General features: G+C 46.6%; 1 protein-coding gene across 1 annotated transcript in view; it reads right to left on the bottom strand.

The window, feature by feature from the left end:
• Positions 1 to 17,138, bottom strand: part of GRIK4 (glutamate ionotropic receptor kainate type subunit 4) — a 388,236-nt gene that overhangs the window by 15,153 nt on the left and 355,945 nt on the right. The window contains exons 18-20 of the mRNA XM_021671204.2: positions 14,428 to 14,593; positions 12,835 to 13,060; positions 7,989 to 8,117 (exon numbers count right to left, since the gene is read on the bottom strand). Of these exons, the coding sequence (XP_021526879.1) occupies positions 7,989 to 8,117; positions 12,835 to 13,060; positions 14,428 to 14,593 (521 nt within the window). The remainder of the gene's footprint in view (positions 1 to 7,988; positions 8,118 to 12,834; positions 13,061 to 14,427; positions 14,594 to 17,138) is intronic.

Raw genomic sequence — 17,138 nt, 5'->3', positions numbered from 1 at the left:
TCCTTCCTTTAGGCACACGTGAAAGCCAACTGATTCAAATTCTAAGAAAGAAAGATCACCCAGGAGCTGCGTGGGAAAGCAGGTGAAAACTACTGCCCTCTGCTCAGCCTGAGACACAGGAAAAAAAACATTCCTGGGTCTCAATTCTTGGTGACCACGTAAAGACTTGAAGGCCAGGCGTGGTGGCTCAAGCCTGCAATCCCAGCCCTTTGGGAGGCTGAGGGGGGTGGATCACTTGAGGTCAGGAGTACAAGACGAGCCTGGCCAACATGGTGATATCCCGTCTCTACTAAAAGTACAAAAATTAACCGGGTGTGGTGGCAGTTGCCTGTAATCCCAACTACTCAGAAGGCTGAGGCAGGAGGATTGCTTGAAACTGGGAGGTGGAGGTTGCTCCAGACTGGGCAACAGAGCAAGACTCCATCTCAAAAAAAAAAAAAAAAAAGACTTAAAGGAAGAGATCTTTTGGGTCATGTTGGTCCTGTTTTTCCAAATCCCTGAACAATGGATTATATACCATAGTAAGTTTGATGGTTAATTTACCAGAGAGAGATCAAGCAATGGCACCTCGCATTTTGGGCTAGCACTTCTTACTTGGCTTGGAAGAGATCACGTGCAGTTTCACTTGGCCAAGAAGCCTCTTAGCCTCTCTGAGTAATGTTTGCTTGGGCTCCAGCCATGGCAGAAATAGGGCCACCACATTAAACTGGCACTGGCAGCTATGGCTGGGACAGTAGCTGAAGTCCTCGTTTTCAGAGTGATTTGCATAACATATCCCAGAGAGCCCCACTCTGAAACATAGCCTTTCATTAATACAGCTCACCCTCTTGTTCCAAAGGATGACAGCAGAGAGACAAGTTAACAATGGCTGGCTGATAGCACTCAGAAATCTTTGAATGCATCTGGGACCTGGGCAGGATGACTTCCACTATTTATTTTCCCTTTCATCTTTTCAGTTCTCTTCTTCATGCCAGGGAACATTTGGTCCCAATGTGCAGTGGAGACAGGCCTCCTGTTCACTTCTTTCCATCTTTCCTAGAAGCCTGATCTCCCTCCTGCCTCCCTTCTCCCTCCATCCTGAACTCTCCCATCAGTGCAGTCTTCCTACAACTGTGGAACCATCTAAACCATTGTGGATGCAGAACCGTTTCCAAGGCCAACAACTGCAGAATTATGACTTTATATTTCTATTCCACCTCCAACTTCCATTTCCACTGAATGGCCAAAAACATGAGACTTTTCAGTCATTTCATGTTTAAATTCAGCGAAATCCAGTGTCTTCTCCATTCCCTCTTCCTCCCGGGATGCATTTCAGGTTTGGGTTGTGTCATAGTATTGGGGTGGGGATAGGTGTCTGATCTTATGCCGTAGTCCACTTAGATTTCCAATATTTTTCTTTGGAGCCAAGGAAAACTCAGGTCTTTCACTGGGCCCTCTCTGCCTTGGGTCCCCATGTGCTGCCTCTTATGTCCCCCACTTCACTGAGTCATGGCACATATTTCTGGGGTTGGTCAAACTCCAGAAATATGTGTCATGCCACAGTACAAACCCATTACACAGCCAAACCCCTCAGATGTGAATTCTCTGCTTCACATGTACCACCCACAGCTTCTGCACAAGTAAAAATCTCTTTAGAGTTCTTGGAATTCCCAGCTAATTCTAAGAGTGATACCTGCCAGTCTCTGGCTCCCAGGAGAGCAGGGACCACCACATTTTAACATGTCTTTTTCTGCTCAGAAGCTCCTCTTCTGGCCATGACATCCTTTTATCTGTTTTGCAGACTCGGTGGCTTGCCTCTTCTATTTCATTTTTTTTTCACACTCTAACTTCTAACATCAACTTTTTGCCCAGTTTCCGTTAGGAATTAACCTTTTGTATTCCAAAATACTTCTCCAGCAAATCAAAACCCTTGCCTTCCGAGAACATTATCTCTGCTGTGAGCTTTAAGAATTTATTTTGGAGCTTAAAGCCAATAATTTGCCTTGGCTTCTCCCAAGGCAGTAACAAGAGTTCAGAATCATCCCACCACACCTGCTTTCCTTGTGCCACATCTCACCCTAGAACCTCTGATGGTTATGCCAACTCTCCCAAACCCAGTCCAGGGCACTGGTGCTGTGCCAAGGAGTGTGGCAAAGCTATGGCATGATGATGAGGCAGCTTCCTGGGACACTGATTTTACTTAGAGCTCGGGTGGCAAAAAACATTCTTACATTAAATAAATATGCCTATATTACAGAGTAAAATGCAAAATTCACATGTATTTTTAGGACAGAACAGAAGACTTTCAGGAAATTCCAAGCAAGTAGGCTGCTTTAGACAATGTCCTAGATCCCCAACAGCTCCCATGTGGTCTCCTCTGCTTTTGGTTCCTCCTGTGAGAAAGCGTGAGACAGATTGGTTGCAGTCCAAATACCTCTACCCGGTTTTCAACACCCTGTTAAGTCCAACCTCATCCTACTTGTTCATACCGAGTTCTCAGCGTAACACTGTGCCATACAACAGTCCTAAAGCAGCGACTCCTATGGGATGCTTCCAGGTCCAGGCCATGTGCCCTTAAAGCCTTCCCTGACCGTTCCACAGAATTCATCACTTCCTCGTCTGGGCTTCCAGACATTGTCTTTATACCACTATTGAAACTCTCCTGGTCCCAGCATGTGCCTGTCATCCCAGCTACTTGGGAGGCTGAGGCAAGAGAATCACTTGAACCTGGGAGGCAGAAGTTGCAGTGAGCCGAGATAGTGCCACTGGACTCCAGACTGGTGACACAAGGGACTCTGTCAAAAAAAAAAAAAAAAAAAAGACCTCTCCTACACTGCAATCATTATAGCAACTATTTGTGCCTCTCTCTAGCTTCTAAGCCTCTTAAGAGCAAGGCCGGGTCATATTCCTTTTGCTAATTTCAGAGTCTCGCATAGTAGTTGACAATGCTGTTTGTTGGCAGCAATGAGAGCTACATGAATACTTTCCATGCCAGCACTTGGGGTGCTGGGGCTTCCGTTTGAAAGGAAACAATCATAAGATGAGGCTTTCCAGACTTGTCTTCCTCCAAAGCGAGGAGGACTTTGAGATGCTTGCTCATTCGCTTATTAATTTACCTATTCATTTGTTGTTCATTCTTTCATTAAATACTGGTGGCAGGTGATGTCCTGGGCATCAGGACACAAAAATGAATAAGACGCAGTCTCTGTCCTTGAGTTGCTGATTATCTATAGGGGGAAAATGTCAACAGACAGAAAATAAATGTCTTAAGTGTTGATTTTTGATGAGCCCTTCAGCCTTAGGGAGAATGGACGGATGGGTACATTTGCAGCTTGGCGATACTATTCAAACTTCTCACTGTGCCTTAATTGCTCATTCAGTTCTAGATTTTGGAACAAAATTAGTTTCCATAAACTTTGTGCCAGACACTTTGTTGAGTGCTTAACGTGATTTATCTCATTCAACCTTCACAACAGCCCTGGGAGGTGGCCATGCTATTATTCCCTCTATTTTCCAGAGAACGAAACTGAGGCTCAAAGATGTTTCGGAGTGTCTACTATCACAAGGACATCTATGGAATGAAGTCCATTTGACCCAATGTCCATTCGCACCCTATCAAGCTGCCTCTGGGAAGAGAATCAACCTAGTGGCTGTCAGTAGAACAAATGGGTAAACGTTAAATGAGCTCCATGCTTAAGAGGTAGGTGGGGAGGGATGAACAAAAGAAAGCGTCCCTGGACCTTGGGCGAGATCTGGAATGGGAGAGATGGTTAAACTTGAGGTCTGTGCATGGAGACTCCAAGGCACCGAGATCCTGGGTCCCCTTCCCACAGCTTGCCAATGGGGCTCCACTCTGCTTCTCCACAAGAATGAGCAGAAGATGCAAATCAACACACACAACTAAGTACACAAAGCAGGAGGTCCTGGGGCTAGATTTAGGATTCAGGGAGGAACTGGAAATACACGATCAACTCAGTAGCGAGTCTAAAGGGGAAACAAATCTCAAGAGACCAAATGGAATCAGGTTTAAAAATGAAAGGAAAGCAAGAAATCCCGGACTAGTAAGGAGGAGGAGAGAAGAGAGACTTGGAGCTGACCAGAGCTTGCAGCCTGGACCTGATGGGTCAATGACAGAAGCCTTTGGGGGTCCCTGCACTGCCCTTGGCCACTCCTGTGTGGCTCCAGCCTCCCTCTTCTCCCGCACCTCTGCACCACCGCAGGCCTTCAGTCAGCTGTTCAGAGGCAGGAGCAACTGACTGTGAGTGGACAGCTCCCGGTGCCAGGGCTATTTGGGAAAGTAACTCCCAGCATAGTTTCATGAGTCACGTTAGCATGACCCAGGAGAACACAACAATTGGTAGCTTCTGACAGCTAGCAGCGGTTTTCATCACACATTCCACAAACACTGAGTAACTACTACGTGCCTGGCTCTGTTGGGGAGGCTAGGACCATAGAAGCAAATGAGACTGGGTCTGGGTCTAACGTGCCAGCAACTGAGCAGAGGAGACCAAGATTGCAACAAAGTGTGTTGAGTGCTCTGTTCAAAGTCACAGAAGGCCCCAACCCACTGTGGTGAGAGGCGAGGTAGATCAAGTATTTCTAGAAGACAGATACCTGGGCATTTCTTCTCTTTCACTTATCAATCGGAGGAAGGATTGAAAATCAGAAGGTCCTTCTGCTCTGGGCCCCAGGTTCATCTCTCCATTTCCACTTTAGAAAGCTCCAGAGCACAGCTGGGCGCTGTGGAGACCAGCCTGGCTAACACTGTGAAACCCAGTCTCTACTAAAAATACAAAACATTAGCTGGGCGTGGTGGCGGGTGCCTGTAATCCCAGCTACTCGGGAGGCTGAGGCAAGAGAATCACTTGAACTCGGGAGGCAGAGGTTGCAGTGAGCTGAGATTGTGCCACTGTACTCCAGCCTGAGCAACAGAGCAAGACTCGGTCTCAAAAAAAAAAAAAAAAAAAAAAAAAAAAAAGCTCCAGAGCACAGTAACATTACTGTTTCCCTGCAGATTGAGGTGAGATGGCACTCTTTCCCGCCATCCTTTAGTTCATTGTTATCACAGAGTAACATAACATATACTGATGATAATCCAGTTTTATTTTAGCTATTCCAGGTCCAGCCACATGCTTCCAATCCATGTGTCTTTTTAGCGGGGAGAGAGTGGTGTAGCAGCATTTTGCTACCCACACCTTCCCTAGTACAAACCCATTACACAACCCAACTCCCCAAATGCGAATTCTTCCCTGTTCCACATGGACCACCCACAGCCCCTGCACACAGTCCTGCCCACTGCGCTGACTTCTGCCCCACATCCATCTTCAAGGTGCTTCTCTGCCTGCAATGCCCTCTTCCCATGGTGTCAACCTATTCAGGTCCTGGGCATCTTCAAAATCTAGTTCATTTTATCCAGTACACAAAAGTGCCTTGACACTTTTCTCTGCATCTCCCCAATTTTCTTCTTCTCTGAACAAGCAGAAGTAATCGCCGCACTTCACCCCCAGTATTTAACTATAATTTGGCAAGTGTCAAGAATTGTTTGCCACTTTGAGTAAGTTAATTTTGCTTCCAGAAATCACTTTAAGATGCTTGCTGGGGCTGGGAGTGGTGGCTCACACCTGTAATCCCAGCACTTTAGGAGGCCAAGGTGGGTGAATCAAGTGAGGTCAGGAGTTCAAGACCAGACTGGCCAACGTGGTGAAACCCCATCTCTACTAAAAATACAAAAATTAGCCAAGCTTGGTGGTATGTACCTGTAGTCCCAGATACTTGGGAGGCTGAGACAGGAGAATCACTTGAATCTGGGAAGTGGAGGTTGCAGTGAGTTGAGATTGCACCACTGCACTCCAGCCTGGGTAACAGAGTAAGACTGTGTATCCAAAAAAAAAAAAGCTTGCTGGTAAGCCTGTAGTGCTGTAGTGCTTTCTTATTCCCATAAGTATGAAGTGTTGTGCTGGGCCACCTCACTGTCACTCAGCATATCCCTGTTGATGGAATGGCTGGCTGACCCTTGAAAATAACTGATGGAATCAGACTGCCCTGAAGTTGTGAGAGCAGCACAGCACGTCTTAGGGTACAGGTCAGCAACAGCTACAGTACGCTGGACCCGGGGATGAGCCAAGCCCTGTGCTTTTACAGTCTCCCTTCCCAGAAGCCCTACAGTGTGCTGCTTACTGAACTCATTAAACAGAGAAAGGAATGAGGGCTCAGTGCTATTAACTAATGTGCTGAAACTCACAGACTCACAGTTGGTGGAGATGGGACTGAAATGAGGTCTGCCCATGCCCTGTGTCCACTTATGTCCAGTGCCTTACCCATGGTCAGCTCTGGCCTTTGGGGAGTGAAAAGCCAAGAAGTGTGTGGCCTCACTCAGTTCCCCTGAGGGCAGCATTTCCTTTAATTTATAAAAAATACTTGCTTCACGTGTCCATATTCCTGAGACCTCTTCTTGCAAGATAGAGCTCCACGTATAGACAGAGAATCACATAGTTACTCATTCACTGCCTCTTCAGGGACAATCATTCATGCTGAGCAGAAAAGACAAGCGCATGATATCCTTCATTCTATTCCTCAGCTGTCTTCCCTGGGCAGAGCGTGTACAGGTAAATCTGTTGCATATTTTAACAAGGCTGCAGTAGATGGAGTAGTAGATATGGTACATGACCATATGATTTATTGTCTAAACCAGGGCACTTTGAGAATGAAAGCTCTCTAGAAATAATTAATAGGTCTGATTAATTAACTGATCTATTACAGATGGAGACAAGACTATACGATCCTGGGTAAACTAGGGTAAGTGTTCCCCTACAGAAAATCCTGGGCTCTCAAGGACCCTCAACACCCCTTAGCCATACATCTCAGTCAGTGACTGCTTTCTATTCAGCCCAATGTAACATTCACTCATTCATTTGATAACAACAGGCCAGGCATGGCGGCTCACACCTGTAATCCCAGCACTTTGGGAGGCCAAGGCGGGCGGATCATGAGGTCAAGAGATAGAGACCATCCTAGCCAACACGGTGAAACCCTGTCTCTACTAAAAATTAAAAAATTAGCTGGGCATGGTGGTGTGTGCCTACAGTCCCAGCTACTTGGGAGGCTGAGGTAGGAGAACTGCTTGAACCTGGGAGGCAGAGGTTGCAGTGAGCCGAGATCGCGCCACTGCACTTCAGCCTGGGCAACAGAGTGAGACTCTGTCTCAAATATATATATATATCCACATGCCCAGCCCTGTGGGCAGCCCTGTGATGACCAACCCTGCCCTCATGAAACTTACATTCTCATAGAAGAAGTGGAAAGTGAACAAATAAATACAAAAGAAATATAATATCAGGTAGTGATGAGGTCTGAGAAGGGAAATAAGGTGGGGTTAAGGTGATGGAGAGAAATGTGTAGGGTGGAAGTGAATACCTCTTTGAGGCTAGGCCAAAAGGAGGGAACAGGTGCACAGGCCCTGGGGTGGAAGAGCCATATGGGAGGTTTGGGGATCAGAGAGAAGACAGCAAGGCTGAGCGGGAACAGATGACATAGGGCCCTGAATTTCATTCCCAGTAAAATGGGAAAACATTGGAAGGTCTGTGCAGCGGAATGCTGCCATCGAATTTGCAATTTTAAAAAGGATCACTCCAGCTAGTAGCGGAGAATACATTGTAGAGACACAAGAATGGGAAACTTAAACCAGGCAATTGTGATTGCACAGGTGTGAGATGATGGGGCACGGGCCAGGGTAGAAGCCATGATGCTAGGGGTCAGAGGCAGCTGGGTTCAAGAATCATCATGGAGGCGGAGCCTGTAGGATTTGTGAGCCGGGTAGACACTAGGTGCCTGCGATACGCAAGACCCTGGGACAGACCTGATCCCCGACCAGCCCAGCTTATGCCTAGGTTCCTTCCAAGGCTGTTCTCAAAGGGTCCTAGAAGTCATTATGTGTACCTGGAATTTGAACACTAGAAACAAGCTACTTTGGTCCTCTAAGGCAGAAGGAGGATGGTGCTGAACGTCCTTACCTTTAGCTCTGTGATCTTCCTCCTTGGGGCACTTCCCTCCTTCCCACCATTTGCGCTTCAGTATCTCCAAGCGGTTGTTCTCCTGCAGCTGGAGAATGGCTAGATCAAACTCGTCCCGGAAAACTGAGCCTGCAGGGGTCACAGGAAAGCCCAGGACACAGGTTGTGAATGCCCTGTTAGGTGTCACTCTGCTTCCCTTCCCGACACATGTCCTGGCCACTCTGCCTGCTTTAACCTTGACAAGGGAGAGACAGATGCAGCGGGTGGGGCAAGTCCACAGGGCCACTGCGCTCTCCTCCATTAGGGATCCCCTGGGAGAGCAGGGCATTCTGGCTTCACACAGGGCTCTCAGGCTTTTCTACTTCCCTTCTCTCCAAGCTGACTGGCACGTCCAGCCCATGGTCAAAGACCTCAGGATGGGTCAAGGAATGGCTTTCCAGGCAGTTGTGCCATGCACCTCCCCAGCTGGGCACCACCACTTTCTAAATTAAAAAGATGCTCTATCCAGGTTAAATGACCTGCCCACTGACACACAGGACACTGGCTGCAAAGCTTCCCAACCACTTCCAGGAGGCCAAAGTTTGTGTTTCTATGACAAATCTCTTAGGTGTGTCCAATTTCTACTAATATGGCCAGGTGCAGTGACTCACGCCTGTAATCCCAGCACTTTGGGAGGCCGAGATGGGCAAGTCACTGGAGGCCAGGAGTTCAATACCAGCCTGGCCAATATGGTGAAACCCCATCTCTACTAAAAATACAAAAATTAGCTGAGTATGATGGTGGGCACTTGTAGTCCCAGTTACTTAGGAGGCTGAGACAGAACAATCACTAGAACCTGGGAGATGGAGGTGCAGTGAGCCGAGATCACAACACTGCACTCCAGCTTGGGCAACAGAGTGAGTGAGACTCCATTTCGAAAATAAATGAAGAGAAAATTTCTTAGGCATTTTTAACTCTCACTACATTACACCTGACAACTGTTTATCCAGAGAAGCCACCAACCAACGAGAGAAGAGCCACCCCAGAGTGTGAGAATCAGGTCGCCGGGTGTCCTCCACCCTCGGCGCTGCCTGCTGAGCTCACCAGAACCCACTGGCCTGTCCATCACCCGGTTTCTCCCACTCCTCCTTCCCTCCTCAAACGGAAGGCTTTTTTCTGTTCAGTACCATTCTTTTTTAACTTTTCCAATGCAATTTTGTCAAGGAGCTTTGGTTCTAGAATTTAGGTTTAATCACAAAAACAGGCTTAAATGAAACCATGGAAAGCTCAATGTCCCAGCACAGGCTGAGGCCTGAGATTAAGAAAAAGCTGCCAAGAGGCTGGAAAATAATTAAGTTGCCCTGTTTCCTTGCCCAAACTCTATGAAGGCCGGATATGGACAGATGCCCCAGAGGAGAAAGGCTACCATGAAGGATCAGGCAGAAGCTTGCTACAAACGGATGAGTGCTTTTCAAATTCTAACATGTATTGCAATCACCTGGGGATTTCGTTGAACGACAGAATCCGATTCAGTAGGCCTGGGGTGGGGCCTGAGAGTCCGCATTTCCAACAAGCCACAAGGTGATGTCCATGCTGCTGGGCCATGGACCACACTTTAAGAGGCAAGGAACTAGAACATCTCCCAGATCTCCTCCAACTGTGACAGCCCACAGCTCCACAACGAAACCTTCTCTACATAGTTGTGTCTGTAGACACCTGAACCACACCCGAACTTGGACACCCAAATCGCAGGCCTACAGCACTGAATGTGTGCAAGTGATCTGGGCAAACACCATCAGAGCTTCAAGCAGAGTAAGTACTTATTACACATCCGCAGCGAATGGACACATGAACAAGTTGCCTAACAGATGCTGTTAGGTGGTGAGACTAACGAACATTCCAGGTTTAGAGACAACTGTCTAGCCCAGCAAGGCATTTCAAGCAATTTCAAGGCCAACCTTATAACACACTAGGGACCACATGAAAGGCCTATTCTGCTTACTCCTTGGTTGCCTACTTAGCTCCTAAACCACCTGATTAAGTTTCCATCTGGTTCCTTCTTCTGTTTCTCTTCATTTTTTTGGGTCCAATCACATTGCTTATTCCACAGTTAGGCTCTTACCTTTCACTTAAGAATGCTATACATGCTCGTATCTCCTGGGCATAACCCCAGCTGGACCTAAATCCTGGCTCAGCATTGAACTGTGTAACGTTCCTTCCAACCTCATGTGTTCTTTCCCATATGTGGGAAGCTGGGCCAGCTCAGAGTAGAGCTTCCCACCTATCCTGTTCTTTCTAGCTGATTGGACCCATTGGCAACATAGTCTGGTAAGTGAATTACTGGATTGGAGACAAGCGTCCTAGGCTCAAACCCAGCTTCCTCACCTATTCTGTGACCTTGGATAAGTAACCTGTCTGCCCTGAATCTGAGTTCTGTCCTCTATAGGATGGGAATAACCACATCTATCTTGCAGAGGGGACTATTAAGTGAGATGTGAAAATAGTGTCATGTCAGAAATAGAGCAAACACATTTCCCTCCATTTTTCCTTGGTTATTAATGAAAATTTCTAGAGTTGTGGTCTGTCTGTCTTACCTCAGCTCTCCATAGTTTTGTTCCATGAAAACTTTGGAAGCATTTGAAATTGAGGCCAAATTTGTTAAATTGCGAGAATATTATCAAGGTGTGCCTTAAGTTCATTTTGCGGTTCACGCTATCATCTTGAAACAAAATAATCTGTATTGCTAGTGGACATCAATGAAATATAATAGCATACAGAGGGTGTACAGGTTTATGAGTACCTGGAGTGAGGCCACCAGTTCACAGAACTCCTAGTGCCATAATTTACAGAGTTTGGGGATGAACCATTATTACTTATGTTCATTTTCTTGGTTTCTGATCAGAATTTAAGTCATGAGCTTTTGTCAAATAGCTGTGATTCATGCCTGTAATCCCAGCACTTTGAGAGGCCGAGGTAGGCGGATCACTTGAGGTCAGAAGTTCAAGACCAGCCTGGCCAACATGGTGAAACCCCATCTCTACTAAAAATACAAAAATTAGCTGGGTGTGGTGGCGCACACCTGTGATCCCAGCTACTTGGGAGGCTGAGGTACAAGAATTGCTTGAACCGGGAGGCAGAGGTTGCGGTGAGCCTAGATAGTGCCACTGCACTCCATCCTGGGCAACAGAGTAAGACTCCATCTCAAAAAAAAAGTACATATATATATGATATAAAATAACATAGAAAACCATGGAAGAGATGAGAAGGGCACTAATATCCCCCAAGGCAGGCTCAGTGTGAGACACTGAGGTAAGGCACCTAACTAGATTATCAGGTTTAATCCTCACAACCCCATACATTGGTATTAGAAACCTGATTTTATTAATTAGATAACTGAGGCTGACAGAGGCTACAGAATGCATCCAAGGTACCACAGCCAGTAAATAGAACACATCCCCGGGTCTGCCTGACTCCAAGCCCATGCTCTTCACACTCCACAGGTGTGAGTGAATCCTGCAATTTACAGAATTTTGAGTTAAGGTAAGGATCAACAGCAGGGATGTGTACTGTAACTACAAAGATGAACATACCATATACCAGTTTTCTCCCATAGCCTGATGGCCTCCAATCCTGCTTCTTCCCCTGTTGCCTTGTACAAGAACACCCTCATACATGCACAGTCCTCTACAGCAGGGGCTCTCTATGGTGTGTGTGTGGAGGTAGAAGGGTGCATGTCGGAATCGGCTGGGGGAACATTCAGATTCCCTTCACAATCACCACAGCAGCTAAACGTGTTCTCTCGTCATCTTCTGGGGGAGGTTCTATCAGCAGGGGAAGGCCCAAAGTCCAAAGTGTGAATGTCCTTTTAAAAAGCACAGCTAGGGCCAGGCGTGGTGGCTCACGCCTGTAATCCCAGCACTTTCGGAGGCCAAGGCGGGCGGATCACCTGAGGTCAGGAGTTCGAGACCAGCCTGATCAACATGGAGAAACTCCATCTCTACTAAAAATACAAAATATTAACGGGGTGTAGTGGTGCATGCCTGTAATCCCAGCTACTCAGGAGTCTGAGGCAGGAGAATCGCTTGAACCCAGGAGGCAGAGGTTGCGGTAAGCCAAGATCGAACCACTGCACTCCAACCTGGGCAAAAAGAGCAAAACTCTGTCTCAAAAAAAAAAAAAAAAAAGCACAGCTAAGATACCTCTCTGGAAGCCAAACATCTCTACCCTCCTATTAATAGAACAAGACTGGATGACAGCCATTCAGCAGGCCCAACACCAGAGTGTTACTGCCCCTTCTCAATGACCCACACTGACCTGCTGTAGATGGATCAGTGAAATCCACAAATGATTTCAAAGTCATTTCATCTAATCATGGCCATCCCCTTTGGAAGTAAACTTTTCACTGGAGACACTAACAAATAGCAAAATTAACTGATTTGAATTTTACCGTATCATTCTTCTTCTCACTGCTAGTAGAGATAGCAATCGACAGAGAAATGGCCAAGGGGTGGGAAGCAAGCAGGAAGAGGAACCAAAGGCCTAAGGTATACACGAAAGGCATCAACATACCCTTTAATAGTTAGTATTACTGCTTTACATTAATCAGTTAATCAATCGGTAACTATCAACGAGCTCTTTGATAATCAAGGATTGAGCACTGGTCATTGATTAAAGGAAATATGTGGGTTTGCTTTTTTTTTTTTTTACAAAAAAAAAAAACAGTGACTTCAGGTGGGCATTTTAGAATCACTGTTAAACTGGTTCTAGTAACAGGGGTTACTGGATTCAATGCTGCCTTCAGTGGTTTGAGCTACCCTGACTGTGTCTGGACAAAGCTACCCAAAGAGGCTGTTCCTCTCCCGCATACCGACTGGCATGCCAATCCCATAGCCCTTGGTGTCCAGCAGGCCCCCAATCTGAGTGAGGTTGCAGTTGCGCTGCCGATAGTACTCGTTCATGGTGGACTCCAGGAGGAAGGCGTAGTTGGAATTCAACACCCTGGCGATTCCCTCCTCTGTGCTCTTCACAAACACACTGGGCTGCTTGGAATACATGTAATTCCACATGCGTTGGTAGGTCTGGTAGCGGGAATTCTGGGAAAAGAACCAAAGCGAGCAGGATTGGGAAAAGAGGAAGGAAACGTCGGATTAAAAAGGGAGGGAATCAAAGTGTACCTTAAGATCCTGGCCCTTCCTTCTGCTACTCCACCTGCGATCACAGTCAAGAACCTTTTCCCTTTCTGTCTCTCAACACAAGATGGTCACTGTCAGTGTGTAATGGCAGAGGAGGGAGTTGTGCTGTTGATACCTTTTACAGAAAGATGAGGAAGCAACAGGGCACTAAGGTCCTGCTTTTGTAATTGGGTTTGCCTCATCTACCCTCAAGAGCTCTTCCACTGCCAATCTCCATTTTCTGGTAGAGCTGAAATTCTGGTTGGGTACCTTCATTGTCCCTCAATTTGGGGCAGTGAACTTAGGTTCATTTAGGACTATACAGAGATGCCCTCTGAAAAAGCAGTGCCACTATTTTCTATCCACCCTAAACCAATTGATCAATCACATATCCAATGCTGCCTGCTGTTCTACAAATAATAACAAGTCAGAGAACTCTGGGGGGTCTATGCAAACCCTGTGTTTGCATGATGACTTCACTGTCCTCTGTGCCAGTAGGCACTGAGACTTGCCTGGAAAACAGAAAGCTGAAGGCATTGGATTTGTTTCATGTGAAAATGAACTTCTTGGATATTAGGTTGGTTAGACACCTTTTAACCCCAGGGGAAGCCTGCTTTCCAAGAGAGTTTGAGGCATATGAAAACCACTATTCCATCTGGTCTGGCTGTCAGTCTTGGTGATCGATCAGATTGCCTGACAATGAACACATCACTGTGGCAGGACTTTTTCTTGAGCCTTGCAAGGGAAACTCCAAGAAGCCAACAGGGTCCCTATCGGATGCCCATCAAGTCTGGAATCAATGAAGTCAGTTTGTCTAAAGTTGGTGTTCCTCAAACTTCAGTCATTTGTGTATTAATCATGTTCTGTCTAAATACTACCTACATGATTTAAATCACTTTTAAAATTTAAATATATACGTTAACCCCATCCTATGCAGTAATACAAATAAAACTATAGGTTTGATTCACTGCATATATATGCTTTTCTAATGCCCATTATCATAAACATGAAACTATGGCAACTAAAAAATAGTTGCACCACATTAGACCTAAAATCATCTCAAGTACCACCACTTTGGGACAGGCTGATATTAATGCAAAGTTCTTTTGGGACCTCGTTCCAGGTGTATTTTGTGGAGCAGCAGATAAATGAGCCCCATGTGGACCTCCACACTATATGTTCAAAAGAGATAATGAGATGATGAGAGATGTTTTTATCTCCAGCAGACAAACATCTCAACTTTATTCTGCCCAATTCCCGATGTTGGTGAGCAACCAAATGGGGTTTACTTGGAAGAAGGTCATGCTGGAGCCTCCGTGAATTGTGCCATACTCAATGGCGGTCTGGTCAGCCAGGTCATCCACTGACTCAATGGGCACATCCATGCGCTGCACGGTCAGGAAGGCTGCCAGGTTGGCCGTGTAGGATGAGATGATGATCAGCGTGAATGCCCACCTATGTAGGAAAAGACCAGGAAGTCATCATTGCCCGGGCACTCCCTGGAGTCTTGGCCCCCAACCCTAGTCCTGCAGTGACATGGGAGAGACCAGGCATCTTTCTTCTGAAAGAGCTTTCAGCTTTGTGGGGGAAGAGAAAGGAGGCAGGGCATATGATGTCAACAGAAATGAATCAAGTTTGTGAGCACTGCCTGGAAGAAGACAGTTGATTTGTTTTTCTTATTTCCTAAAGGAGATGATTATTGGGTTATTATTCAAAAGAAGTGTAGTCCATGCACATGAGACAGTTTTGGAGACTGTGAGAAATGAGCTAGTGAATGAGCTGCGGGTGCCAGCTTCGAGGGCTCTGTTCAGAGCTAGAGCAGGAGGGCTTCCTCCCTCCTCATGCTGAAGCCAAACTTAAAATGCACATCGCCAGGCACTGAGCATCTACCATGAGCTACATTCACTATCTCACTTAATCCCTACAGCTGAGGGAGGCAAAATTCTTATCCCAATTTTACAGGTGAGGAAATCGAGGCTCAGAGAAGTAAAGCAACCTGCCAAGTAACACATTGATAATTTTTTTTTTTTTTTTTTTTTGAGACAGAGTATTGCTCTGTCACCAGGCTGGAGTGCAGTGGCATGATCTCGGCTCACTGCAACCTCTGCCTCCCAGGTTCAAGTGATTCTCCTGCCTCAGCCTCCTGCATAGCTGAGACTACGGGCACATGCCACCACGCCTAGCTAATTTTTGTGTTTTTAGTAGAGACGGGGTTTCACCATGTTGGCCAGGATGGTCTCAATCTCTTGACCTCGTGATCTGCCATCCTTGGCCTCCCAAAGTGCTGGGATTACAGGCGTGAGCCACTGCACCTGGTCAATAAACTCTTTTTTTATTTTTTTTATTTTTTGGAGACAGGATCTTGCTCTGTCACCCAGGCTGGAGTGCAGTGGTTTAATCAGAGTTCATTGCAATCTAGAACTCCCAGGCTCAAGCGGTCTTCCTGCCTCAGCCTCCCAAAGTACTGGGATTACTGGCATGAGTCCCTGTGGCGGCTGATGAATTTGTATTTTAAAACCAATTCTGTAAACTGTAATCACAGAAAATCCTTAATGAAGACTACCTGGTGAAAATCTGAAAGGCTGGAATTAGAAAATACTCTTACAATGGTCATGCTATTTCAAACTAGAAGATTGCTTTATTGAGTAGACAGAACTCTTTTAAAATTAGAATAATTTTGCAGCTCAGGCAGCATATATGCTAAATCCATTAAAAACTGTGTGTTCACTTGAGTAGGTTAAACAAGGCTTCTCCCATCTGGTCAACAGTATGGATCTACAACCCAATCCCAAGGGGCTCAAAGATAGATCTAAGCAGTTTGGGCTACAGAATCACAAATTCTGAATCAGTGGAGCCTGAATTCATGAAGCTTTATCCATTATAAAGACACTAACGATGAATGCATAGTGATTACCACAGGACTCGGCAACTTGCTGCTGCCGGGCAGATTTTCAAGAGCAGCAGGTCCCATTGCCCCTTTTGCCATTGTGACGGAGAACTCTTGCTGACTGCCTCCCCAGGACTGAAGCAACAGGGGCATCCTCTGACTCGAAGGGCACGTCTACATGGCAGACCCCTGGCAAGGGAACTGGGTTTTGGTTCTGGCTGTGTTCCACTGTGAGACCGTGGGGAAAGCCACTCGCCTTCTCTGAGCTCATTTCCTTGTCTAATAAGTATATGGGGATAATAATGCCTGATCTGCCTATCGCTGGAGAGTTGTGAGATAAAATGAGGTAATATGTCATGAGTGATCACCAATCTGTAAAGGACTAGAGGGATGTGAGATATAAAGAAATGTATAGAGAGACCATCAGGCTGAATATGGGATGAAAATCACCTGGCCGTCTCCTTCCTGCCTTCCCTATCTGTGACCTATAAGTACCAGGTGTCCCTCCATGCCCAAGGTCTGTTTTCCCTGCTTCTGCCTCAGCTCTTCTGCCCTATTGGAAGGTGCTTCTCATGACCTGGGGCGAGCGATCCCCAGGAGGAAGCCAGCGCTCTGCAGCTGCTTAGCTGTGGTGGTGTGTGCTGGGGGTTAATAAGCCCAAGGTGTGGACATGACGTCAGAGTTGGCTACACTCTGGCTACAACCCAGGTGGTTACTTAGGGTACTGGTCACAAGGAAATGAGTCAGAGGGCACAAGTGGCTCAGTGCAAACCCATCGGCTCTGCTGAAAAAGGGATTGATGCCCATGCTGCTTCCGGAGGGGTCCATGGAGCCTTGCTCCTGTGTCAAAGGGCGTTTTCAGCTGCAAAGCTGGCATTCTCTCCAGCGATACATGCTCTGGGTGAGGAGGCCAAGGTAGACCTCTCACCTGTCTTCTGACCTCACACTCCTCCAGGGAAAGGACCAAACTGAGGCCCTGATTTAAGAACTAGGAACTGTTAGAGTGCTGGGAGAGAAGCGCACTGACCACCTGGAGTCAGAACTGGCACAGGCCCGTCATGGCAGCTTCGCATTCGTGCTGAGTCCCTCCCCACACACGCTCCGGAACTGAGT

The sequence above is a fragment of the Aotus nancymaae genome, unplaced genomic scaffold (assembly GCF_030222135.1).
Source record: "Aotus nancymaae isolate 86718 unplaced genomic scaffold, 86718_ANA_hifiasm-v0.15.2.pri h1tg000012l, whole genome shotgun sequence".
NCBI lineage: Eukaryota > Metazoa > Chordata > Mammalia > Primates > Aotidae > Aotus > Aotus nancymaae.
Note: the sequence above shows the minus strand (reverse complement) of the source record. Positions and strands in the feature narration are given on the sequence as shown.